Genomic DNA, 25,643 nt, shown 5'->3' on the forward strand with positions numbered 1-25,643 from the left:
TTTTTTTTTTTAATTTTCTTATTTAATAAAAAGTCTACACAATACATTACACAATTCTAGATAGAATGTGAAATCTTATATCATTAATTGAATGGGTATTACTTTCTGTGAACTGTGGTTATTTTATAGGTTTTAAAGATAAGATTTCCAGATAATTCTTTGTTTCGGATAAATTGTTTATTTAATATTTGTTAGTAATTCTTGTTATTTCAGAATGTGCGTAAAAAATTGCTGAATTCTTCTACAGATTTAATTTACATTCTCTTTTTTGATCTAAAATGTCCAAATTTAAAAATGTCTCTTGCATGTCATACGTATTTGTTTTATTTTTTATTATTATATTTGATTTGTTTGTAGAAATTGTTTTACACGGAGGTGGCTCTCTAAGATTTATAAGGCCCTAGGCAAAGTTTATTTTGAGGCTCTAAAAAGCATAGTGGAGACAGAGAGTAGATACATTTCAGTCTATATGAATATTTTTAAGGCAAAGCTTTAGCAAATTCTCTTCTATGATTTACAGAATTGTGTTCATTCTCAAAATCTGATGGATCGATTTTGATAAAACATTGCCATTTTCCATTAACTGTGATTACTCTAAAACTCTAATTATAAAATGGAGATCTATGACTTCGTTTTTGAGACAATATGGGGTCAAAATAGTAACGTCTCGCTCCCTGATGCAATTGAGCATGCTTAACAGAATTTAGGAAACAAAAATTAAGAAAGGGGGGTAAAGATTGTGTGCACGTAATGGAAAATAGTGCCAAAATGAACGAAGCAATCGGCATCAATTGCTTTGTTCTCGGATTGCCTATCATTGTTAGCAAGTGCAAAGATCTCATCTGTGGTTTGCGGGTGCGAGGATTGTCACTTTCTTTCTGACTCCACTTCAATTCTATTGCAATATGATAAAGTTGCATGATGTCCTAGTTAATTAGTATAGAAACAAGCAGTAAAACACACGATAAAGTAAGAAAGGTGTGTGCGATGGTTTTATGATGATTTGGAAAATTTAACAGGTGTATAGAAATTTACCTATAAAACTGTTTGGGGAAAAAATTCTGCTTTTAGCTGGGCTGAATTAATCAATTACAGAAAAAGTTCCAGTTCTGCAGGAATATCTCTTTCAGCGGACATGATCAAAAGTGAAGTCTCTCTCTCGACTCACTGTTGAGCGGAGGTAGTTCTGATCAGTTTTAACTTGAAAAATGATTGTTTTGTAGATATAACAACAAGTACCAGTACAATTAAATTTCCGATAATTGCCAATTTGATGATTTAGATACTAAAATATACTATCAAATTTATGTGACCCCCTAAAAATGCAAGGCTCTAGGCATTGCCTTTTTTGTATACACATAAAGCCACTTCTGATTTTACATATGCATCTTAATAAACTAAGCTTTGATCTTCGATACTCAAATTTTAATTAGAAAGAAACTGTCGGAGTTCGAAATTTATGGACTTTCTTGTTTGTTTTCCTTATTAAAGAAAAAAATCAATTGACTATTTGCATTTTAAAATTAGAAAACTTTTAATGAATATGAATTATTAGACTTAGAAAGTAGCGAAATAAAACCAAAACGTTTCGTTTAAGGTTGTTTTAAATTTTGTTCTTATAAAATTGATGACGATAACTTTTACATTAAACAAATTTTATTAATTTTTTAAAAGCTGAAAATGTTTTTATTGTGGATTCATATGTTCATGGAAAGTGTTTTCGTTTTTAAAAACGTAGAGATGCTCGTGTTTGGGCCAGCTAAAGAATATTTAAATTCGACCGCATTGCTTTGCGGCAACATTTTCCTTCTGTGCGTGTGTTTTAAAAACTTCTAGAACACTCTGCATGTTCTTTTTACAAATACTTCAGAGCATTGTCTTTGGTTTGAGTGCTACTCTTTTATTTTCAATTATCTTTTTGTTATATTACATAAATTAGTAAACACACAATTTTTATTTACGAAGGTGGTTTTTTCCAACCTTCGATGGTCATAAAAAAAAGACGAGTAAATAACAAAATGAATTTATTACCAAAAGTTAGGTACAACCATTGTTACTTTTTGACATAATCGCCGTGAAGATTGAGGCGTTTGTCATATCTGTGGACGAGCTTTCCCATTCCCTCTTCATAGAATGTTGCAACCAGTGAATGGAGATGGCCTTAACAACGATGTTTTGAAGATTGTAGTTAGTCTCGAACCTCTGCCCTCCTAGCCATGTTTTCACACATTAAAGTGGATTAAAGTCTTCACACATTAAAAAGTTTCAAACTGGGTGGAAGTCTTCACCACTTTTTAACGCCCAGCATATAGCCCTGATTTGGAGCCAAGCAACTTCCACCTCTTTCCTGAACAGAAAAAGGGGCTAGGAGGGCAGAGGTTCGAGACTAATGACAATCTTCAAAACAATGTTAGGGCCCATCTCAAGTCATTGGCGGCAACATTCTATGAAGAGGGGATGGAAAAGCTCGTCCACAGATGACAAATGCCTCAATCTACACAGTGATTATGTCGAAAAATAAACATGTTTGTACCTTACTTTTGGTAATAAATTGATTTTGTTATTTACTCTAGTTTTTTTTTTTATGGACCATCTGAGGTTAAAAAAAAGGCAGCGTACATCTTACAGAAAGTTCTAAAGCAAGTTTAGAATTTTAGCAATTTTTTAATTGAAACAAATGTTTTTATCTTTTTCATAAATCATCTTCAGGTTACATGGAATATTGCATAAAAGCATACATAATTTCATTTATTAGTTGATAAAAATAGAGTATTAAAATTAACGATGTTGACAGCCATTGTACAACAAAATTTTCATCCAAGAACAGTTTTGCAACCTCCCATATTATCATACTTGCCATTAATACATTCTAAAACCATTACACTGTCTGTTGGATTTGAATCAAAAACAATCAAAATCACTTTTAATAGAGAATTTAATTTATCCTAGAAGTAAATAAGATGATTTTAATGAATTACAAGCCTGTCGGCAGCAACGAATAGATTCAATAATACCGTATTTTTGCCAGGTAACAGCCAAAACCGTACCGCATCTTTCAAATGATATATTTTCTTTGTAAGTGACACATAATAAAAAAAAGATTTGAAAATAAAATATGAATAATGTAATAATGACTAAAGATATATACAATATAATGATATTATTAAAATGATACAACAGTTATGATGCAATGATTATACAATTGCAGTGACACATTTGTTGTTACGTAAGTATGACGTAATAATGCAGTAATGATATTCTTATTATATTCTGATATAATAATGCTGTAATAGTACGTACATTCCATAGAAAAAATCTTAATTTATTTATAGACGTTAATTATTTTTATAGGTTAACAGATTTAATCATCTGTATCTTTGATATCTTGCTACAGTTATCAGATAAAAATCTTGTGTGTTATATATATTTTTAGATTACTTAAATATTTTATATTAGAATATTTTTTATTCCTTTTGCCTTGTGGGCATTAAGAGGGCCTTTTATTGTTGGTATGGCCAGACTAACAATGGTGAGGCCCAATATATCAGGATTGGGCCCACTCACCTTGAAAAATTCATGGTTTTCAACCATCTGGATTTAATCTCCCAAAAAGCAACAAAATAACTATGGGTTTTGCCTGTTACTAAATAGGTTAACACCAAAAGATGGTTTATTTCTTTCTGGTTATTTGTTTGTGTCATTGTCAAGTACAGCAAAGGTCTTTGTAATCTATGAAAGCTGCAAAAAAAGCATTTTCTTTTATTAGAATGTGATGGCCAGAATATTTGCAATCGTGTTCTATTATGCTGTGCTGTACTTCAAAGTGTATCATTCTTATAGCTACCTCTCTTCCAAATTGTGAGAGACTATTACTTCTGGAGGTTGAGTGCAAGTCGTTAGCTCGTTTCATTAAAAACAAAAATATATTTTAAAGTAAATCAATGTTGTAAGGTATCAAATTTACTTCTGGGAGATTCAGACCTTCTTCTATCTTAAGGCATTGTTTTCCATCTCTCACCCGTACTGGCAGGCCTCATTTCTGGTTCGGTCTGCCCGTAATGAATGTAATTGTGTCTTACTATATCCTACTCCTTAAGTTACTAATCAATGTAAAGAAATACTCTGCGTACGAGAATATTAAAATTAATTATTTCTAATTCTTCCTCACAACAACTCCATCATTTTATTAGAAATCTCCAAAGTTGTATAAATGCTAAATGCTCTGCCTCGTTGAATTGTTTAGTTTTTCAGTCAGTAATTATTGAAAGTTTGCCGACAACCTCTAACCTTACCCACTATTAAAATCGTATTTTTAATGCTTTGAATAGTGAAACTTAATGTTTTTGACCCACTTAACTAGCCTTCTTCACGTATTAACGGACATAAAAGGATACCGGATTACCTGCCACTGGCATTCTTTAATAATTACATTTAATAAACATATTATTTTGTAAAAATTATGTAAAACATTAACAGCTTTTTGAGTAGTGAATTGGTTGTAATATTTCTCCTTCATTCATAATTACAAGTATACAGGTTTATATAAAAAAAAAAAAGAAGATAAAAGACAATGTTTCATTGATGAGTGACTCTGTTTAGTACGTAAATCTGTCAGGATCACGACTGTAAATGAATCTTACTTTTTCTCCATTCAAATTGCTGTATATGTACTTTTTTTATTTCGTTACGGTTCATACCAGTATAAAATCTTACTTATTGACAGTATCTAATAAAAATTTTATAATATTTACAGCAAAATCAAAATTGAATTAATATCTTTTTAAAAACATTTACAATCATTCTGTGTATTATTTTTCGTGCGTAATAAGACTAGTTTTTCTTTCTCTTATATGCACTGTGGTACATTGGCTTCGTCCGAAAGTTTGAATAATATCATATTTTAGCAAAGATTTCCAGCATAAGACGATTAAAAGTTACAGAAAATAAAAAATAATAAGGAATTCTCTCTCTCTGATTTTTGTTCCATAAACTTTCATTACAAATTTTTCTCTTGTAATTAACGAAATCAAAATTTTTAACAGATTTAGCATCATTATTACAGTGCACAAATATATATTGTACTGTTTTGGAGTTTATCTCAAGATATTACTGAAACTATGTAATAATTACAAATAACTGTCTATTTCCTGACTGTCCCTCGGGCTGAGTCGAGTGTGCAGGCAGGTGACCGTCGCGCAGCTTAGAAGGAATATCGATAAATGAAAAAGTTTTGTTACAGCCTACAATTATAGAACTGTTTGTTTCTGCTATCATAGTCACTGCTTTCTTTATTTTATTGTTTTTTTTAAATAAGTAAGTCTTAAAAATTGCTGTACAACTGCTCAGTTACCTAACTTAGAACCATCTGTAACCGTTTTTGGTTGCCGTCAGATGGCCGAGGTAATTAAGGTTTTGGGCTACTGCTCCGGGAGAACTGGGACCGAATCCGTTTGATCAAAAGGCCACGGGAGTGGTCCATCCCGGATACATTGAGTTGCCTTTTTCGTTGCTCGGCTTCTTCATTGCAGACTAGGTCCAAATATACCGAAGTTAAAGCTGTCCACAGGATGGAAAAAGTAAAAAAGGAAACTATTTTAGATCTTAAATCTGAAAAATTTATTTTGAACTGGCAAATCGGTTATCTTTGCATCCTTTTGTTTTTATAGTTCTTGTTCCTTTCATTGTCGAGTTACTGTCGTAACAAATCAAAGATTTTTTGTTATAGTTTGAAGCAGTAATTTAGACTTGAAACCATAATTATATTTTAAGAATCAAAACAAAAAGCATATATAGTGTTTTTTTTTAATTAAAAATAGACTAAAACGAAAACATTTTTGTATTGATTTTTTTTCGTTTTATATTCATTCAATTAAAGAATTTTATTTCGATAATACATGACTGTTTAGCAAACTGTCGGCTAATAAATTGAATGATGTAACAGATCTGTCACATTTATCCTTGTAGTAAATGCAGTTTTATTCCGTAAGGATCGACAAAAATATATAGTTGCAAATAAAAACAGTTTGTTAGATTGTTGCTGAATCAGTAACCTCTTTGTCATTTGAACAGAGTACAGTAATCTCGTGTTGGATCGGATCCATTATTTAGCATTCGTAACACTTGGAGGAGGGACAAATAGTAGGGATGTTTATTTAAATTTGTAAAACGTTTGCGATTAACATTTTGTATTATGCATTCGTATGGAGCACAGCACTATAAATCATACATATTTTTTTCTTCAGAAAAAAAAAATGTATGATTTGTAGTGCTGTGCTTCAGAAAAAATTTATGTATTCACGAATTATGGTTTTTAATTTTAATTATATTGAAATGGACTTCTGCTGTCATAGCTATTGACCGGATGAAGGAATGGCATAAAACTGAAACAGGTATATTTGAGTAGTAATGTACTTGACACAGATTTTGGAATTCTCCTATGTGAGACTGTCCGAGTCAGTAATTTCTATTTTTTGTTCTTAGATATTCTAAGCTTATTCTATTTCTTTTCTGCGAAATGTCTGCATCCTGTAAGTAAAGTATTTTTCTGAACTCTGTTCTGTCACTTTTCTGTGACACATTTTTGGTGGAGGCACTAGGTCCAAAATTGCATACCTCAATAAAATTTAGGAAAGTAGAAGACCAAGGGAATTAGGTTTAGAAGACATACCATAGCAACAGAGGCTAAAACTGTCTTGTCAACCCATCACAATGCAGGTATGTTGACTAACTTGTAGCTCTTGGTTGTTCGATCTGTTTTATACATTTAATAGGATTGTCAGTCCTTGATTAATCATTGGGAGTGGAACAAAGACACCTGTTGCTGGCTCAAAGACTTTGAGTGAGTTGCTCACTTATAACAAATAAAACCTTTAGGTCATTTTGTCAGCGTTTAGGTAAAACACCTACGGAGACTTTAAAATTGCTAAGAAAGGTGTACGGTGATTCTACCATGGTGAAGTCGAAATGTTGGAGGTTGTTCTTGAAACTCCACTTTTATTACATCACAGAACAAAGGTAACTATCTCCGGAAAAAAACAGCAGCGCTTGCGGTTTAATCACATGACATGGGTGAAATTAACTTGAACACGTAGAGGTGGTTTGGTAGAATCCATTTCTCACGCTGTAACTTCAAATACGTGCATTGTCATAGATTACTGCAGTCCCCGAACTTTTGGATCGTACCACATATTGCAAGAAACATGCTGTATAATTATAGGAAAAATGGTAGAACTCTTCACGGGCCACCCATGTAAATGTATTTCCCAACCCTCAGAAGCCAAACTTTAATGTGCCTCATATAAGTACCTTAGTTTTCTAGAAGTTTCATTAATTTCTGGGTACTTTTCTTGTTAGTGATAGTGAAAATTTTAACTCAGATTGCTTATTATTGTTTTAAAACAGTTCTGGTTTCAGTTTATGTATGATATAAATATCTTTATTTAAAAGGCCGTTATTTTATTCATAAATAATGATGAAATTTCGAACAGAGATAAGCTAAGAAGTGATTAATTAAATTAAAGTTTATACGGCATTACTTTTTGTCGCCAGTTATCATAAATTGATGTCATTTGCCTTTACAAAATTCGATTTTCCTGTGTTCAGATTTAATTATATGATGATAAGATCCTTAAGAGGGAGCCTGAAAGATTTATAATACACAAATCAACACTTATAGTGAATTATATCGGGATTCATTAAAATTATCATAAAGTTTTCAAGTATGTCTTAAAACTCTTCTGAATTTTCCATCAAATATTACTTCTGAAAACTCCAGACAATAATTTATCATTGAAATTTTGTCATCGCCCATAAAGCAGAACACTTGTTTATGTTCAAGTGTAATATTATGTTGCATAATAAGTGATAGGAAACCGATGTTCCTTAGAATAAATTTTTTACATTTTACTATAAAAAGTGTACATATTTATTATTCTCACAAGAATTTTATTTTATAGTGTAGACATCAATGGTCTTTTATTACTTACAGTGCATGCACATTTTGTAATTTTTCTATTTAATGATTGATGAGAACTTCAATAAATAACCTGATAATCATCTACTTAATGGGGAAAACCATCCGCACGATGATATAAATTTTATATTTTTAACTTTATAAAATTAAAACAGTAATTAACTTGATGTATAAATGTACTTTTATAGAATATTTGTCCAATCATAAGCAAGATCAGGTATAAAATATCGGCTAGAACAATTTAATGCTGAAGTAATTTGTGTGCGCGCAAACACAGACCCAAAGATGACAGTTATAACGTCGAATTATAAATGTTTAAATAATAATTTCAATTAATTTTTTGTGTAAAGTTATCATGCAATCGTGTTATAATTAATCTCCATAATCAGCTAATATTATGTAATTAGAGTCAAGTTTATCAGTAACCTTGAACACACATTTTCCTTCATTGAGCGAAGCTAAGATTTTTTTAAATATGGGAAATAATTTTATTGAATCTGCATTATATTCTAGTTACAAATCAGCATCTCCCCTTAACAGTTGCATATTTTTTTCTTCGATAAATCCTAGAGAGATTAATTACTGTATATTAAATGCTGTAAACTGTAATTATGGACCATTCAGTGTAAGTTACAAGGCTAAGATTATTTTAAATGAATTTTTTTTTCCCCCTCAAAGAAATTAATTCTGCCATTATTATTCCTTAGAAAGGTAGTTACTCTGTAATACTTAGGATGAGAAGGCAGAATGTTTTCAGATATGATTGAGAGAAGGTCCACTCACAAATATGTGGGGTCTCTTTCCAAAAGCCATAGAAATATGTGAATAAATTCAATAAAACAGATTTTTTTTTTTCACCACTTATCAAAAGAATTATGGCTTTCGTGCCATACTTTTCGTGTAAAAGATTAAATTTCAGGGTTCCTCTGTTGGGCGGAGAGACCTTATCTGTCTGGATCATCTCTGTTTAGCTGCATACATTAGCAATTATTTAAAAAATGAATAATTCAGCAAAGATCTAAAAATAAAACTTGTTACTAAGAGGTTGAGGATGATGAAAATATCATTTTAAGATAGAATTGTTTGATCAGATCAGGCATGCAGGCACTCGCAGGATGTTTTTAAAGCTCCTTTATTGTTTTATATTGCGATTACTGTAACTATAAACCTTAAATTTAATGTATATCCGATAGAAAAAGTACAATTCTTTTGAGTATTTTAATATTAACTTGCGCCATTGAAGTGCAATTTATTATTGTTTGTTCCACTTGAATATATGTAAAAAAAATTAACAAGGAAGTTTTTAGACTAAAACAAAGGGGAAAATCTGCAGGAAATTACTTCTATCTAAGGAAAAGAGTTAATTAACAGTTGCTGTTTAGAATAAACAGCAGAATAAGATATCAACGAGGACATTAACGATATCAGGGGGGCCCGAATTAGAACGTGCAAACCTACATTTACCCCTCTACTACCGGATTAGCGTGTGGACGTAGAGTAAATTTATATATGTTGTAGTGTAGTGTATAAACGCGTGTATCACGTCAGATTTTTCAAAAATTAAATTATCTGCAGAGTTATGAGGGGCCCGGTCTAGTGGGCCCCTCCCTGTTTATGCTGCTAGAATATTTGTGCGCGCGTGAACTCGTGGAATGTGAAACGGTTAAATATTTGTGATAAATCACGTGGTTCGATTTGGGTTTTGAAATCGCTTGAAATCTGATTTTTGTCTCCGACCGCAAAGGTTTATTAGAGGTTATTTATTTATTTCTTGTAATTTATTTATTTTTTTAACTCTGCAGCTGTAAACTGCGCACAATAAAAACGGTTGCGTAGTAATTTTTGGAATGGCAAACACGATGGACAAAATCGCGCAGTTACTTTGGCTCCTAACCAAAGTATTGGACCAAGCGAGCGCCGTACAGATATCACTTTCAGAGCAGTTAGCTTAGTCACAGGCGTGAGTTAATCGTGCCCATAATATCCGTTCGAAAGTATTTCTCGTGTTCTATTAATTCCAGCTGTAAACGAGGAAAAATGGCGCCCAAATATGGCGAAAAAATGTTTTGCTCGGTCTCTAAACCGCTCAAAATCCTCCATCTGTACACCTCTAAACGATGGCGCGTTATCCCACGGGCAAAAAGGGCAATTGCCTCCTTGGGTCCTCACCAATATGGTGTCCCGAACCAATTTTTTTTTATAGGAGGATATTTTCCCAATAAAAATCTCCCTGGAGTCAATACTGTACGTACCCGCTAATTCGAATTCTCCTGGGCCCCCCACCAAGCTACAACGCACCGATGCCTCTAGTTATTGATTTAATTCACATAAAAATGATTTAATCAAAGTTTTGCTTTGTTCGAAGGGGTTTTCTTGACAGTTAAGGCGATTTAGAGCCGTGATGATAAACTGAAAGGTGCTCGCTTGCATAACTGTTAATCACGCGTGTATGCCCTTATTATAAAAACTGCACGCGTGTTGTAGAGTCGGAAGGGGAAAATTGATTGGTACTATTAAGTACGACGACGTAATATTTATTTATAGGGGAAAAAAAGAAAATGCTAAGATGATGTACTGTACCAGAGTGGCCCCTGGTTTGATAAATAGTCTAATCTCTCTTACGACAAATATTTACCGCTCGAATGGTGTCAATGTACAGTACATTTCTCGTTGAACTTAATCGCGGTTTTTGTGTAATCGACGGGAAAGTTATTTATGTCGACGGTTTTAAGCGTGATCGAGTGTCGTACAGAACAGTAGCAACACGGTTCACGATGTGGTCGAGACCCCCACCGACCACGGGAGTGCCCACGTGCTTTCATCACGTAAACTTAGGCTGCTGTTGGTTAACTTTACACTTGGGCTGCAGTAAAACAGGCCTAGTGCTGGCTAGAAAATTGGATAATACAACTTTCCCTCCCCCTGTGACGTTTCTGGTGTTTTAAACCGCGCCGTGTTGCGGCGAGGAAGGACGAGTCGCGAGAGCCACGCTGAAAGCTTTTATGGCATCTCGTAAATCTAAAATTCACTCGTAATTATCTTAATTAAAATCTTCTCCTTATCGCTAACGCCATTTCGCCTCCAACGGTCGAAATTGATCTTTCGAATTTGCATACGAGAGCGCCACGTTTTTAATTAGGCGTTGCGGTTCTTCGCGGCGCCGTTTACGAAATGATACGACAAAATATACGTGAACTTTTTACTTTTTTTTTATTTTAAAATATCGAAAAATTCTCCTAATTCATCACACTTCAAAACAGAAAACGTGTATAAACTGTGCCATAACGCGTATGTATAACGATTTCCCGACATGGCGGCTTACAAGAATTGTTGAGCAAAAAAGTTACACGAATTTCCCCCTCCGTTAAAGTTGTTTAACACTAAATTCTCATTAAAAAATAAGGTGTTAATTGTAATTATGACGCGGCCTTAACCGTAAATTTACACAATCGAGTGCAATACTGAGCGTAACTTCGCGTCACCGGAGTTTCGGTACCCCGAAAAATTATCTTTTTCTTTTTTAAATGTGCAGGGAACAATGCTTTATTGGTGTATAATGATTGGTATTTAAAGAAAAGAAAAAAAAAAGATATATTTTTAAATAATTTTGGTAATTTTCTTTCGATGGAAATGATTGGTCGGAGGCATTCAATAGAAATTCCCTAATACTGCGTTCATCAGCTTTCGACTGTAGTTTTTGCGTAAACTAACTTCTGGAGTCTCTCTAGTTCCTGTTTTAGTAGGGAAACTTCAGTTTTTAATTGTAAATTCTCGTGTTCCAGTCTCAGAACCCGAGCCGATGTCTGCTGCTCTTTAATTTTCCTCAACGCCCTCGATTTCTTCGCGGATTCGTTGTTTCTTCTCCTTCTCTCCCAATACAATTTGTCCTTACATTCTTCCGGAAAAGGCTGAGGCTTTTTCTTCTTATTCGATAGGACGATACTGTAAAAGCGTTATTGTGACTTAATTAAATTGGCTATTATATACGCGCAACAGGCGCTTTAACGGGAAACGCGCTGCAACCCAACAAATCGGCGATGCCATTCGTTTCGTACGAAATCCATCGGCGTGGTTGCTGGTTTCTCGAGTTCCTACCCCGTTATAGCGCCGGTGAATTCCGATCTTAAACGCTACTCACGCTAGATTTTCGCCTTGATTCGTCCGTGGCACTTTGCCGAGATGGTCTGCTGCGGTTTTGTTCAGCCAGTCCGCGGGAACCCCGCTATCTGGGAGCATTTTACCGTTGACGTACCTCTCCTGAGAATTGAAGCTTACGGGAATAACATACTGTGGCTGCGTAATACAAAATGCTGGCACGTACTCGTTCCGTTTGCCGACAATTTCGTTCGATACGGAGGATTCGTTGCTGCTATCTGCAAAATTAAGATTAAAAAAACACTCGAGTTTAGCGAGTTACGTAACACTTGAAACACTCGAAATTTATGTTATCTGTTACCTGTGTAATACGAATTGTGTGCGTGTGTGTATGATATAATATACTAGTGTATAGGGCCAAACTTCGGCTCATCTACACCCTTACTGTGTTACATACGGTGGTTAAATTAGTGTTTATGTATAGCTTCGGTACAGAATGCGGCTCGAAGCGTGTACGACGTGAGAAAGTTTGGCCTGCCGTTCTGTAGTGTAGGTGTATTACATTTTATACACAAAACACGAGCGTATGTTTACGATAATATACAGTCGAACCTGCAATAGCGGCCATTTTTTTCAGGAATTTTTATGTTTAATTAAATGCATAGAATGTACTGTACCTCCAAACAACGGTACATTTCTGTTTCCCCATGTGGCCGTTTGGTGGTTTATCTTTAGGCCTGTATATATATATACATAGCATATATTCACGCTCCATTTTATATATGCAGTAAAACCTGTGTAAATCGGAATCGCACGATTTTCTCCCGTTTCGGACAGATTTCACTGTACGTAGCCTACTGTGTACACAAAACAGACATGGATTAGGCTACACTATGGTATTTATGCTATGTTTAAATATATAAATTACACCTTATTACACGTAATAAGGTTGCAGTTCCGTTTCTAGAAACCGAAATTAGGCATTTAATGCATTAGTCAGTATTGCGGTATCTATGATTAAGAGACGTATGACGAGTCAATTAACTGGTACATTCATCGTGACTTTAAAAAATTACATATATATAAATTTAAATTAAAAAAGAAAATGATTATAGTAATAAAATATTCGCCAGATCTTAGCGTTATCATTAATTAAATTAACGAAAATCTTTCGGCACGTTCTGTATAACAATTGTTTCGCGTGTGTTAAAAATTAGAAAGTTACTCGCTACTTTCATAAATTATAAATTAAAATATGAAGAATAAAATTTAATTACGTTTAATATTCGGTGAATGAAAGCTAGTCAGTCAGTCAACCTGTCCTAAACGGAAACCTGCCTAAGCGGATACAATTCTTCGAAACGGGGCGATTTTTTTTCCCCGCGTGAAAAAGAAACCTGTTCGGAACGGAAACTTGCCAATATCCGGTTCCGGTTTACACAGGTTTTATTGTGTACATATGTATGTTCTACACTGTATTCACGCACGAAAAATGTCTGTTACGCGCGGCTCACGGAAAGATTTCGTCATGTTGGAACCGATCCAAAATATATAAGTGAAAAATAAATGTAATATTGGTCTCTAAATGCCCGGAAAATCGAATAAATTATTCGAGTTTACCGTTTTCCAACGTTACTTTTAACGTGTTAAAGTTTGCCGATCGGGACATGCCACACCACACATACACACACACACCATGTGTCAGTTAAGTATCCTGGACGGATACGAGTTATATAACATAATATGACTCGGATATATAAGTAATAACGTTATAAAGGATCCTATCCTACCTCCTGCGCTGTCTGGTGACACCAGGACGGTCCTCCTTTCGGCGTTTTCCATCCTCTGATTGTACGGTGGCATCGCGACCTTAGCTTCTGCTCGTCTGACGACGGAAAGGCTTTGCGCAAGGTGATCGAAGCAGAATATTTCACTGTTACGTCACCGTATGATGTCACACGGCTTACGCATTTCGAAATTGCGCAACTGGAGGAAAACTTGTTTACAGACCTTTTTTTTAAATAAAAAAAAAATATGCCGCCTGTCACGTGGCCGTGTTGTTACAATGCCACTCGCATCCACTCAGTTTAATTATTAACGTCGTGTTGTGACGTCGGCCGTGTATATTCACCGGGAAAAAAATGCGCGCTTTTAGGAAACGGCCGGTGTTTCGTAAACAGTAATTGGGTGTTGCGTCACGGCTGACGAAATCGCTGGACGTCACGACTTTTCTGCGCGATTTCTCCCGCACGCAATGGTGTTTTTTCCTTGTTTATTTTCGACATGCATTTCGTCAATTTAATCTCGCGTTTGCGCGCGAATTAACTATTAATCTCGGGAATATTTCGCGGTAATTAGCTCGCGCCGAATAATGGGACGATACTTCGGCGAAACGTGGGTGTTATACAATCGACTTCCTAGAAATAATTGTATTAATTTTGCATCATGCAGTCAACAGATATCGATTGTTTGATAAATACGCTAGTTTCGTGTACCTGTTGGCGATAAAACGTGATAAAGTGTGCGTTCGGAAAGTGCAGTGTTTACCGTACGAGCGTTTTTAAAAATTTCGGAAGATGTTTTTGTTCGTATTGAGTAATACGAGATAAATATAGCGGCGTGCATATTTTAAGTAATTACTATAAAAGTCCCGAGAAGGGGGCTCTTCGGGGAGCCATCGGAAAACTTAGAATCTGTAGCGGCTTCTACCCCCTTTAAATTAATATTATTATTATTACTAACAGGAAATAATTCTCTGACGTTGATTTTTATTAAATATTCTACGTATTTGTTCGAAAAAAAGTGGGGAAAGGGCCCGTACAAGCTCTGGAAGGTCCTTAAAAGTTTCTAAACCCAGGAGTGTATAGTAACCTGTGTAAGCCGGTTTTTCTTTTACTCGGGTTCCGTTTTAGACAGGTTTTACTGTGTATATATATATACTCCCCTATAGTGCAATGAGTTTAATGTGGAATGAAACCTTTTACATGGCTTTGGGGAGCTTGTGTAGGACCCCAGGTTAGAGAGGCCCCTTTTGCCTCTCTACATGTACAGGTGTATGTGTATATATATTCAACTATACTTCTATATTTTTGAATTTTCTTCCTTCTCTCAAAACAGTTAGGACTGATCAAACTGCAGCTTTAATTTATAGAATTTTAAAGGTTAAAGCTTTAATTGTTGAATATTCTACCATATTTTAAGCTTGCAAGCGGGATTTATAACTTGAAATACTCTAAATCGCTCTCAGAAATATTTACACGTTCGTAAATTACGTAACGTGTACGTGGGTGGGTATGCAGGTAATTGTTACGGTTCGTTTCAAGGGGGGTGGGCGTTTACTGAAACGTTACGTAATGCTAGGTTCCTCAACCCCCACGGGTAACTCATGGCCAACCGTATAGTGTTACGCGTGTAATCAATAAAGTAATCTTACCTTCCATGCTCCTTGCCTTGTATTATTCCTTAGTACAATTGATGGGGATGTGTTATGTAATTTTGGGAGGATTGTAGTTGAAAAGAGTAAGGTAGCATCGTGTGGTTTAGGAATTTTAATAAATTTGGGATATTTTTTCTGTTTTAATACTATTTTACTTTCGATTTAAGGTGTACTCTCACTTTTATTCAAGGTGAGAGCTGTATACTTTTAGGTACGCTTAGATTAAGGTAAGTGTACTGTAAGATAAAATCCTTTCAGGTACACTTAACTCATGCTAAGTGTACTGTACCTGGAAGGATTTTAAGTGGGGATAAACTTGATAATTATAAACAAAAATAGTTTAAAAGAATTTATTATACTAAAAACGTTAAAAATATATTAAAATTTCATTACACAGACTTTCCAAGTGAGGGAGCAAAGCACACAAATTTAAGCGTGAAAAAAAAATCTCTGATAAATTAATGTGTAACCTCCAATTTTAATAATAAATCTTTGAAAATTTTATAGGAATATTTCCTCGTAATTTATCAATATTAATAAATACAAGCAAGCACTTTTATACATTTTAATTAAATATAATGCGTATTTATTTATATAATTTTTTTTTTTTAGAAAACCATAAATTCAATATTTGTTTCCAGAAATGTCCACTAGACAATAATAATGTTTCATGCAGCTGCTTCAAGTCTCAGCTGTCATACTACTGTTACTGAATATGATAGTTATTGATATGTTATACATCTGTATTGAAAATGTTTGTTTTTTTATATATTTATATATATAAAATTAATTATAAATTTAATATTAAAGTATGAAACAGAACATTTTGTTTATAATTGTCAAAATTTCATGTCATTATCATTGTCAAAATTTGTTGTTAACGAATATTAAAACTAGATTATTCCTTCCTCAGTTTAACATTATTTAGTATTAGGATTACGGAAATATTTTACTGTGATTCATTTAATACTTATTCGACGATCACTTATTAAAATATTATATTTCTATCGTATTCTATTTTACCTTCCAATTTTTACCTTTGTGACGACAAAGTAATTAAGATAACTCTTGTTAAGTATTAGAATTTAATGTCGTAATTTAGGAAGAAAGAACAAGATTGGTTTTTAAAGTGAATCTTTTTTATCTTTTCAGACGCTGAAAGTTCCGTTGGGCATGAAATATTCTTGTCCCTCTCAGTTTACGTGGAAACTTGCCGTTAATTCACTCTTAAAAGTGTTGCACGTTGGCTTACCAGTTGCTCGACAGCACTGTAAGTGTCGTAGGTTGTAAAGAAACTTTGAATGTTATGAATCGTGTATAATCTAAGAATAAAAAACTGTAGAATAGTATTTAGATTGTGTATTTAACCAGTCTAATTATAATTTTTAGACACTACTTTAATAATAATTACAATTGCCTATTAGAAGAATTTGTGTTGTGTGTTTTCTGGGAAGAGATTTCATTAAGGAAGAGAAGACATCCTTCTATACACAATAGTTACTTCACATAAAACAAAACACGGAAATAATTGGTTTTAAATCTTACATGTTATTTGTACCGATTTACAGACGTTTTAATTTTATAATTGTACCGGCATAATTAAACAATTTCATTTTTTTTGTTTTAAATTGTTAGTTTGGATTATTATATCTTTAATACAATAATTTTAAAATATGTACATTTATACGGCATTGTTGAGAACTTGTATGGGATCTGAACCCACGGAATGCTTTGTTAATAAAAAAACAGTCGTAAAGATTACATTTTTTGTTAGAAAAATAACATTAATTTATAGGGGTAGGGTTCTAAGTTTTGTCTGGACCCAAGAAAAAATAAATTTCCAGCTACGCTCTAGATTGATGGCATAGAATTTACTTAGATAGAGGGCGACACGAACCGCAAAATCGACGAGAAGTTGCTCTGGTGGCCAGTTTTAAATAAATATTTGGTGGAGTTAGAGAACATCACGTACAGAGTTTGGGTCCAAACCCAGCAATGGGTTCGGGCCCAAAGTTGGAGCGCAATGTTCTCTAACTCGCAGAAATATTCAGATTGCTATATTTCTGTAAGTGGGTTAAAGAACACTTGAAAATGATTAATACCATCACTCTCCAACTTTCATTTCATTCCATCTTACCCAAAAAGTAAAATGAATTATTTTTTTCTAATTAATAACTAAATATTCCATTTGTGTTTTTTAGATTTTGATTTAAAAATTATAGTTTTCATATTGACTATAAATATTTGCAAACCTTATTTTAATCTGGAATTTAAAATATTTAATGGTAAATCATTGTTTTCAGGGTCATCCATAAATTATGTAATGCTATTTTCGTACTATTCAACTACCATCCTACCCGTCATGCTCTGCAATGCTGTTACACATACCCATCCCCAAAATATTGATACATAACACGCATCCTCAATCAACCTCTTAAGTATACTAAGGAATAATATGCGGCACTGAACACCGAATGTTACATTTTTTTATTAATTACATGTATAACATACAAAGTGATATCTCTGGAAATAATTAAGGCTTCATGGTGGTTTCAAATCTCAGATGATGTCACTGTTTTGTGAAAAAATAGCTTAATTCCTACATATTTAACAAACAACAATGGTTGATTTAAAGACCTTAGCATTGTGTAACATTTTCGTAGACATTCCCCTACAACACATTGTAATGATTATTCATATACACACTCATTCACCCGTATCTATATTATGTAAGTTATGGACAACCCTTATCTGGGAAAGAGTATGGATTGATATCAGAGGATAGGCATGGCTTGTGCAGAAATATCTGCTGTCATTACAAAGCATAGCCATTGAATAATGAAAATGAAGGAAAATTGAGTCCTTTCTCATTTCAGTAAAGAACAAGGATGGTTTAGCCAAAAACAGATTATCCTTTGAAATATAAGATGTCTGATGATTCTAATATGCATATATATGTGACGCGCGCACACCTTTTTCATGTTTCTGAACCGAAAATGGTATCTTAAGTTTGAGACACTCTATCATTCTCCATTAATACATTATTAAAGAGTAAAAATGTTAATTAAGTCTCTAACACTTCGGTTCCATTTTGAAAGGCAATGAGTCTTAAATTTGAAGTGACTGCACGTCTTAAAAAAAGAATTACAATTTAATCTGCAAAAATAATTCAGGATCACATTAACATATCTGTACTATTTCTTATTAATTAGAAATATTTGAGTAAAACAATTAGATTTGGATTGATTATTTTTTAAAATCAATACCACTTCAGTGTTACATAACGTGTACCATTTACTCCTCAATTCTTATTTTGATGCGTTTTGTATGAAAAGGGGAGTGAATTTATTTTGGTGGTAATAATATCAGAATATTTTTATATTCAGTAAAGCTTGGGATTTAAAAAAATATTATTGTAATATTAAATTGTATTTCTGATTAAGCAAATTTCATCAAATTAAATTATTTGTTTCAGTTTGTGTATTATTATTTTTTTTTTTGTAAATTCCCCAGCCTTGAGGATAAGTTGATTAAACCAGAATGTTGTTAAATAATAATTAGTCCAGTTTTGGTTATGGTTTTGCTTGTATACCTGCTGATTTCAGTCATTAAAGAAGTGTATCAGTGTGTGTGTCCGTATTCAGGAATTTCCTCACAATATGACATGTATTCAATATAGTGGCCTTCTGTAGTGTGATGTATGTGTTTCTATTCAATTGTAATGTGCCCAGGCGTATTATTATTATTTTATTTTATTTTATTTTTTTTTTTTTTTGTAAATTCCCCAGCCTTGAGGATAAGTTGATTAAGCCAGAATGTTGTTAAATAATAATTAGTCCAGTTTTGGTTATGGTTTTGCTTGTATACCTGCTGATTTCAGTTTCATTTCCTTTTCTATTTTAAACTGTAGCTTTGTTAGTTTTATTTTTAATAAATCTTTAGTTTTATTTTTCAATAAATATCTTCTTATAAAATTCCTCCTGTTATATAAAACTTAATAATACACCTAACAGAAATAAAATTATTTATCATCTAAATTTAACAATAAAATAAATTTATCTTTCAGCAACCCAATTTCAGGGAATGTGGGTTGATCTAGCTTCTGCGATTGAAGATTTTTTATTTTCTAATAGGTATATGATTATTACTAATAATAATTTGTAACTGTTACATTTTTAATAATGCAGTTTCTGATACTTAATAATCCTTTATTTATAGTACTTCTCCTCCGACGCAGAGTCTAGAAGATCAGCAATGCGACGAAGCTCTGGACTGTAAAGTACGTGTTATATAATGATTCTTATTCAGTTTGGACGTCAACCTTAGATAAATTTATATATAGATTTTTATCATATTTTTGATTTTTAGAAATATCACCTGAAGTATTTTCTCGGGATATCATAATTTTAAAAATAACAGATGTATATATTCCATTATTGCAATTTACTTTTGAATCAATATAATATATGTAATTATTATATTTTAATTTAATAATGTATACCTTTAATAGGTTATTCAGATGATAAGAGAATGTATTTTACCTTACGCCAATCAAGTTCCGAAGGAATTTGTTGTTTCTCTTGTAACGTTATTAAATCGAGGATCGATTCATTCTGCGACGAGTAATACACCAGTCGGTAAGCAGTCTAGTTTAAACTCTACATTAAATTTACAGTACTTTTAAAAGTATAAGCTGAAACTATAATAGAATATTGGAAGAAATTACTGTGTTACTATCTGAATTACGTGTAAATTTAGGTGATAATTAAAGTAATACTATTTAATTTTTAGGTCCTACACCTGAATACTTTATCAAAAGTAAAATCATATCAAGTTACAGTATAGTTTGATGTACTTTTACTTTTGATTTGGTTGTATATAATAATCGGCTTTCATTTTTGCACCTCGATGACGATAGAAGACAGAATTTATGCACTGTTTGCATGCTTAACATTCTAGAGATGCGGCAAAAAATATTACTATAAATTAATAATTATTTTCATTTAAATGTGACATATTTTTAAATTATATTTCCAACCTATTTTCTGAAGTAGTAACTATGAAAGAAAAGAAAAACTGTAATTAATTTGATTTTTAATTATAAAAATAAAATTCCAAAACATCTCGGTGGTCATAATTTTTTCTTAAATTAGATTTGAACTAGAAAATCTGCAGAAATATGGAATTGACTGCAAGCTTTTTTGACTTTTAAAAAATGTTTACACTTTTAATTACATAAAATTTGAATAATGATTGCATTTTGAAACTATTAGTTTACTGTAGATAACATAATACAATGTATTAAAGTACATAAAATAATACAAATTATCAAAGAAATTACAGTTTAGATGAAAAATCTTATCAGTAAGTTGTTTTATATACAAAAAATAATAAATTTTAAAATCATCTGCCTAATTTTAGATACCGAATCAAGTCGGAGACTGAGGGAAGAATTTGCAAAATCTTGTTTTGAAACTCTCTTGCAATTTTCATTTCTGGGCGATTCTTACATTACCGACAGCAGTTCCATCGATTTGGAGAACAAAAAAGGCGTAGTTAACAAATTAGCGGTGGCATCGCTCTTACATAGATTTCAAGAAGTTATTCACAAATATGCAGAAGATGAGAGATTAAGTGGAAAATGCCCTTTACCAAGGTGATAATTTTAAAAACTGTGTTGTGGATAATTTGAAGTAACTTAAATGTTCTAGTAAATGTTAAACTTAAACTTTAAATAATTTATAAAACTGTAGATTGAAAAGCCAAATTTGGGACTGGAAATTAATTATTAAATTAATGTTACATATCAATTTTTAGGCATCGCATGGCAGAAATCTCATTTGTTTTAAAAGCCGTGGCCACTCTTACGGCCTCTCTGAAGAAAGCTCCGCGTGAAAATGGTATGATTGAATTAATTATTTCTTAACAATTCAATTTTTTAACTTAAAGTAATTGAATAACTAAGCGAAGTCACTTTTCTTTTAGTCGAATGGAGTGTTTGGAAACAACTGATAGCACTTTATCCCCATTTGGTGGACTGCACGACGTCTACGTCGGTACAAGTTTGTCGTTCCCTTCAAGAAGCTCTTCACGAATATGCCGATCTATTGGTTCCGCCCCAGCCGTACATTTTAAACGGAAACACCAGTTAGCATCATTAAAATTTCTAAAGTTTATTTAAATAAGATAAGGAATAAAAAATTTTTATAAAATTTCAATGATTACATAAGTTGTTTCTTTTGAAAATTAATGGCCCAAAACTGTATTTCATTTTAATGGTGTTGGCCATTTAACTGCAAATAATGAGTGTAAATGATGAACATGCACATCATAATTTAGGTTTTTAAAAAATATATACTGGTATAAATATATATATATATAATATGTATCCTCTCATGAAAATGGTTCTGAAAGTATATCAGCTAAAACCCACAATATAAGTTGGTATTTGTACTTCTTGTTTTGCATATTTCGGATAGGTTTTAACCTATAATTAAAAAAGAAAAGAGAAATTTATAAATATTAAGTCTTGTAAATAAATTTTTTGTACATTCTACGTAGTAATATTTTTCAGATTTTTTGCACTTATTGGAAACATATCAACTCTGTTACTACATAAACACCCAACGATGCTACGGTAGCATCCCACGGCATATCTTAAATGCCGAAGGAGAGAGAATCCGCATCGATATTTCGTTCTAATTTTTTCCCCAATGTCGAGTCTGTAAAAATTTCTTTCGAGAATTCCTGTAAGTATTCTGTTACCACTTCGAAATTCATTGTGATCATGTTAATATGTTAATTTACTTAAAATTAAGCAATATATATATATATATCTACATTTCTTTTTATTTAATGTTGCTGTTGGAAATCTTTCATGTCCAAGATGTATATGGTTTTATTTCAGAGAAGAAAATAATTAAATTATTGCTTTCATAAAAAGAAGTTTTATTGATAAATCAATTTAAAATGTTCATAATGAAAGTTCTTTGTAGCAACTATATTCTTATATATATATATTATCAATAAAAATAATTATTTTTTGATTCAAAAGATTTGTCTATTGTTTACATTAGAGAAGAGTAGCATCATGGAGAATTTTTAATAGACAAATCTTTTGAATCTGAAATGACATTTATTGTTTTAGTTTTATTAATTTGATATTACATAAACAATTATCTTTGCTACAGGAAACATGAGTTGTTCCGTTAGGAAATTCAATTATTAAAGTTGATTAATTGTAATGTATACCTTACTTCAAGCTGCTTATTAACTAACGTGATGAAAAATATGGAAGTTTATTCACTAAAATTAGCATTTTGATGAGTAAAAATGAGCTTTTTCTCCCTCTCTCTTCAAACGGAAACTTAGGAACAAATTAAAATTAAGTGAGAATAAATCAAAGTTTTAAAATCAAACTTTTATTGAATAAATAATGTAACATGATATATATAATCACTCCAGTTTGGTAATTATGTATAATCATTTACCTGTATCATTATTCAGAAAGCTGACACCTGTGTCATTATGAGATCATCGTAATCATTTTAAAAATGAATTTAATTAACATTTCAACTTCAATAATTAATGTTACAGGAATTGAAACTATTTTAGTAAATGAAATAAATTGATTAAATTGATTTAAATAAAAAAAAAAAAGGGAAGCATCGAAGATTTATTTTCCAAGTCCCAACATCATCCATCCTGGATTATACTTATTGTCGGTGCCTGTGAAAATGGTGTAACTCTTGTCTGTGTGATACTGATAATTGCTTTTGTCATCGTCCTGTTTTATTATTCTAGACGAATCTTCAAATTCTCCCTTTAAGTTGCTGAAAAACTGGTGGAGATTGCTAAGTGCTAGAATTCCAAAATAAGGATCCATAAGTTCAGTAGATGTGTTCAGATCATCCTTAAACTCTCTCTTTTCTAGAATTCGCAAATGTTCCTTTGTGTTCCTATATTCTTTCGAAGTTTTTTGGCTTTCTCTTGATTTTTCGGGATAATATCCCTTGGTCGTTTTCGGTAATTGAAGGAAATTCGATGCTTCTAACAGAGATTTCGAACGTCTTCCTACAGTAGAGAATGGCATTATTTATTAAAATGGCAATACATCGCGTGAAAATTTATATTAAAACTATACATTTACGCTAAATGACTTATTTAAAATTAATAGTCGAGTGGATGAAATCACAGAACGGTGGTCGTGAGTTCGTGTCTCATCTACAGGCCGGCCGCGTGGAGTTTTCCGGTTTCTTCACGTGCAAAACATTAAACAGGCAACCCATTTGGCAGATCGTCCACGTCACCAAATTAATAGTTCCAAACAGGGCTGGACTTACACTCGCTGTGGCCCTAATTTACAATATACAGGAGGACCTTCCCTTGCAGCAAATATTTGTAAAAATGTCAGGTCTTAAGCTGCAGGCAAATAAGGCTCCGATTCCATATATCCAATATAATAATAACGTTACGTAACACCCAGTGTAGTAACTTTAAAGTAACTAATTAATTAAATCTACTCGTTTACAATTAAGAGATATTCTATTAAAAATAAATCAAACATTTACCCAATGCTAGAGGAACCACAGTCGATAGATTCAGGCAGAAGAATAAGAGGATGCACAGCATTTTTAGTCGGAAAGTTGTTTTCTGTTTGTCTATCCGAAGATGCTATTTAGCTTTATAAACGTTGACATGCGGTAAACATCTGTGACATCACGTTGCTCAGTAGGAAAAGCTGCGTAAACGTTTTGCGCCTAGCATCGTGTGGGACGGTATTTAATTAAATATAGAAATCAATTTTTATATTTAAAAATTTTATAAATAAAATTATTCTATTTTTCAGTTGCTTTAGAACGAAAAAAAAGAGGCGTAAATAAGGAATAAATGATGCACCAATGGCGACGGATTATTCAAATCTGAGAAACTGACATACCGACCAATCGGGTTTGTTTACGGGTTTAAATTTCTTCGGCCGTTATTTCTCACAAGTAAAATTTAAATTTAAACTGCCAGATAATGTAAAAATTCTTTTCTTCGTTAATTTTAATTAAAATAACTTAACAGGATGGATTAAACTTGCTTGAACTTCACAGAACTCGCGTGGGTTAAGGAATTTAACATTAAAACAATTTTTAATTACATTTATTACAAATTAATCATAATTATTAAGAAGAAAATCCGTAACACATTTCCTAGATTATCTTTAATTGTTCTCCTTTTAATCTCTTCGCTAACAGGCAATGTAATTAAATGTACAAATCCTTTCTTAGCTGGGTTGGAAATAGGCCTAAACTTCACACAAACAAAATAAAAATGTCTATTTTTAATACTCTAAACTGACAAAATAATTTTATTAATGCTGCAAAAATATCGTCGGAAATACTTTAATCGGATTAAATTTTAATAAATGTTTAAATTTAGAATTAACAATTGTTTTTTAAGTGTTTTCTTTTTTTTCTCTAAGTGTCTTTTATATTATTAAATTTTCTTTTTCTTCAAAACAAATTAAAATATGTCAACATTTATTGATAAATTTGTCATTATTATATATTACTTGGTAACGTCAAACCAAGCGCAATTATGTTTGTGTAACTCTACAAAACAGGCTTTAAATTCCTTTTATAACTTTAGAAGGTGAATCATTTTGCAGAAATTATTTGCTTTAATTATTAATAATTTGTTACACAGGGTTATATTCTTTATTGCAAGATTGTACACTGTACAGAGACTGATTTGCTATACAGGGTTATATTCTTTATTGCAAGATTGTACACTGTACAGAGACTGATTTGCTATACAGGGTTATATTCTTTATTGCAAGATTGTACGCTGTACAGAGACGAGTTCGTTATACAGGGTTATATTCTTTATTGCAAGATTGTACGCTGTACAGAGTCGAGTTCGTTATACAGGGTTATATTCTTTATTGCAAGCTTGTACACTGTACAGAGACTGGTTTGCTATACAGGGTTATATTCTTTATTGCAAGATTGTACGCTGTACAGAGACGAGTTCGTTATACAGGGTTATATTCTTTATTGCAAGATTGTACGCTGTACAGAGACTGGTTTGCTATACAGGGTTATATTCTTTATTGCAAGATTGTACGCTGTACAGAGACTGGTTTGCTATAAA

General features: G+C 32.4%; 2 protein-coding genes and 1 long non-coding RNA gene across 4 annotated transcripts in view; 1 reads left to right on the forward strand and 2 right to left on the reverse strand.

Annotated features, from left to right (window-relative positions):
• mon2 (Mon2 homolog, regulator of endosome-to-Golgi trafficking) overlaps positions 1-22,023 on the forward strand; it is a 60,765-nt gene extending 38,742 nt beyond the window's left edge. For both annotated transcript variants that reach the window (XM_067284924.1, XM_067284925.1), the window contains 7 exons: positions 16,656-16,773; positions 19,570-19,636; positions 19,722-19,782; positions 20,014-20,140; positions 20,925-21,159; positions 21,321-21,403; positions 21,489-22,023. In XM_067284924.1, the coding sequence (XP_067141025.1) occupies positions 16,656-16,773; positions 19,570-19,636; positions 19,722-19,782; positions 20,014-20,140; positions 20,925-21,159; positions 21,321-21,403; positions 21,489-21,655 (858 nt within the window). In that variant the 3' untranslated portion in view covers positions 21,656-22,023. The remainder of the gene's footprint in view (positions 1-16,655; positions 16,774-19,569; positions 19,637-19,721; positions 19,783-20,013; positions 20,141-20,924; positions 21,160-21,320; positions 21,404-21,488) is intronic.
• On the reverse strand, positions 11,166-14,016 carry LOC136987251 (D site-binding protein-like). The gene is made up of 3 exons (XM_067284958.1): positions 13,858-14,016; positions 12,111-12,345; positions 11,166-11,914 (listed from the first exon to the last, which is right to left on the reverse strand). The coding sequence occupies exons 1-3, from the start codon at positions 13,928-13,930 to the stop codon at positions 11,650-11,652; spliced, it is 573 nt and encodes a 190-aa protein (XP_067141059.1). The 5' UTR covers positions 13,931-14,016; the 3' UTR covers positions 11,166-11,649.
• An 832-nt stretch (positions 22,024-22,855) lies between the features above and the next one.
• Positions 22,856-24,335, reverse strand: LOC136987258 (uncharacterized). Its single transcript, XR_010882592.1, has 2 exons — positions 24,074-24,335; positions 22,856-23,576 (listed from the first exon to the last, which is right to left on the reverse strand). It is a non-coding gene; the product is annotated as an uncharacterized lncRNA (long non-coding RNA).
• Between the last annotated feature and the right edge of the window lie 1,308 nt (positions 24,336-25,643).

This window comes from Centruroides vittatus, unplaced genomic scaffold, assembly GCF_030686945.1.
Source record: "Centruroides vittatus isolate TY-2023 unplaced genomic scaffold, ASM3068694v2 scaffold_149, whole genome shotgun sequence".
Lineage (NCBI taxonomy): Eukaryota > Metazoa > Arthropoda > Arachnida > Scorpiones > Buthidae > Centruroides > Centruroides vittatus.

Excerpts from the sequence above, each read along its gene's own strand:
- LOC136987251 (XM_067284958.1), bottom strand. The coding sequence starts at position 13,930 with ATGCCACCGTACAATCAGAGGATGGAAAACGCCGAAAGGAGGACCGTC. Across the intron at positions 12,346-13,857 it reads GTCACCAGACAGCGCAGGAG|ATAGCAGCAACGAATCCTCC; the intron begins GTAGGATAGGAT and ends TTAATTTTGCAG. Across the intron at positions 11,915-12,110 it reads AATCAAGGCGAAAATCTAGC|TATCGTCCTATCGAATAAGA; the intron begins GTGAGTAGCGTT and ends ACGCTTTTACAG.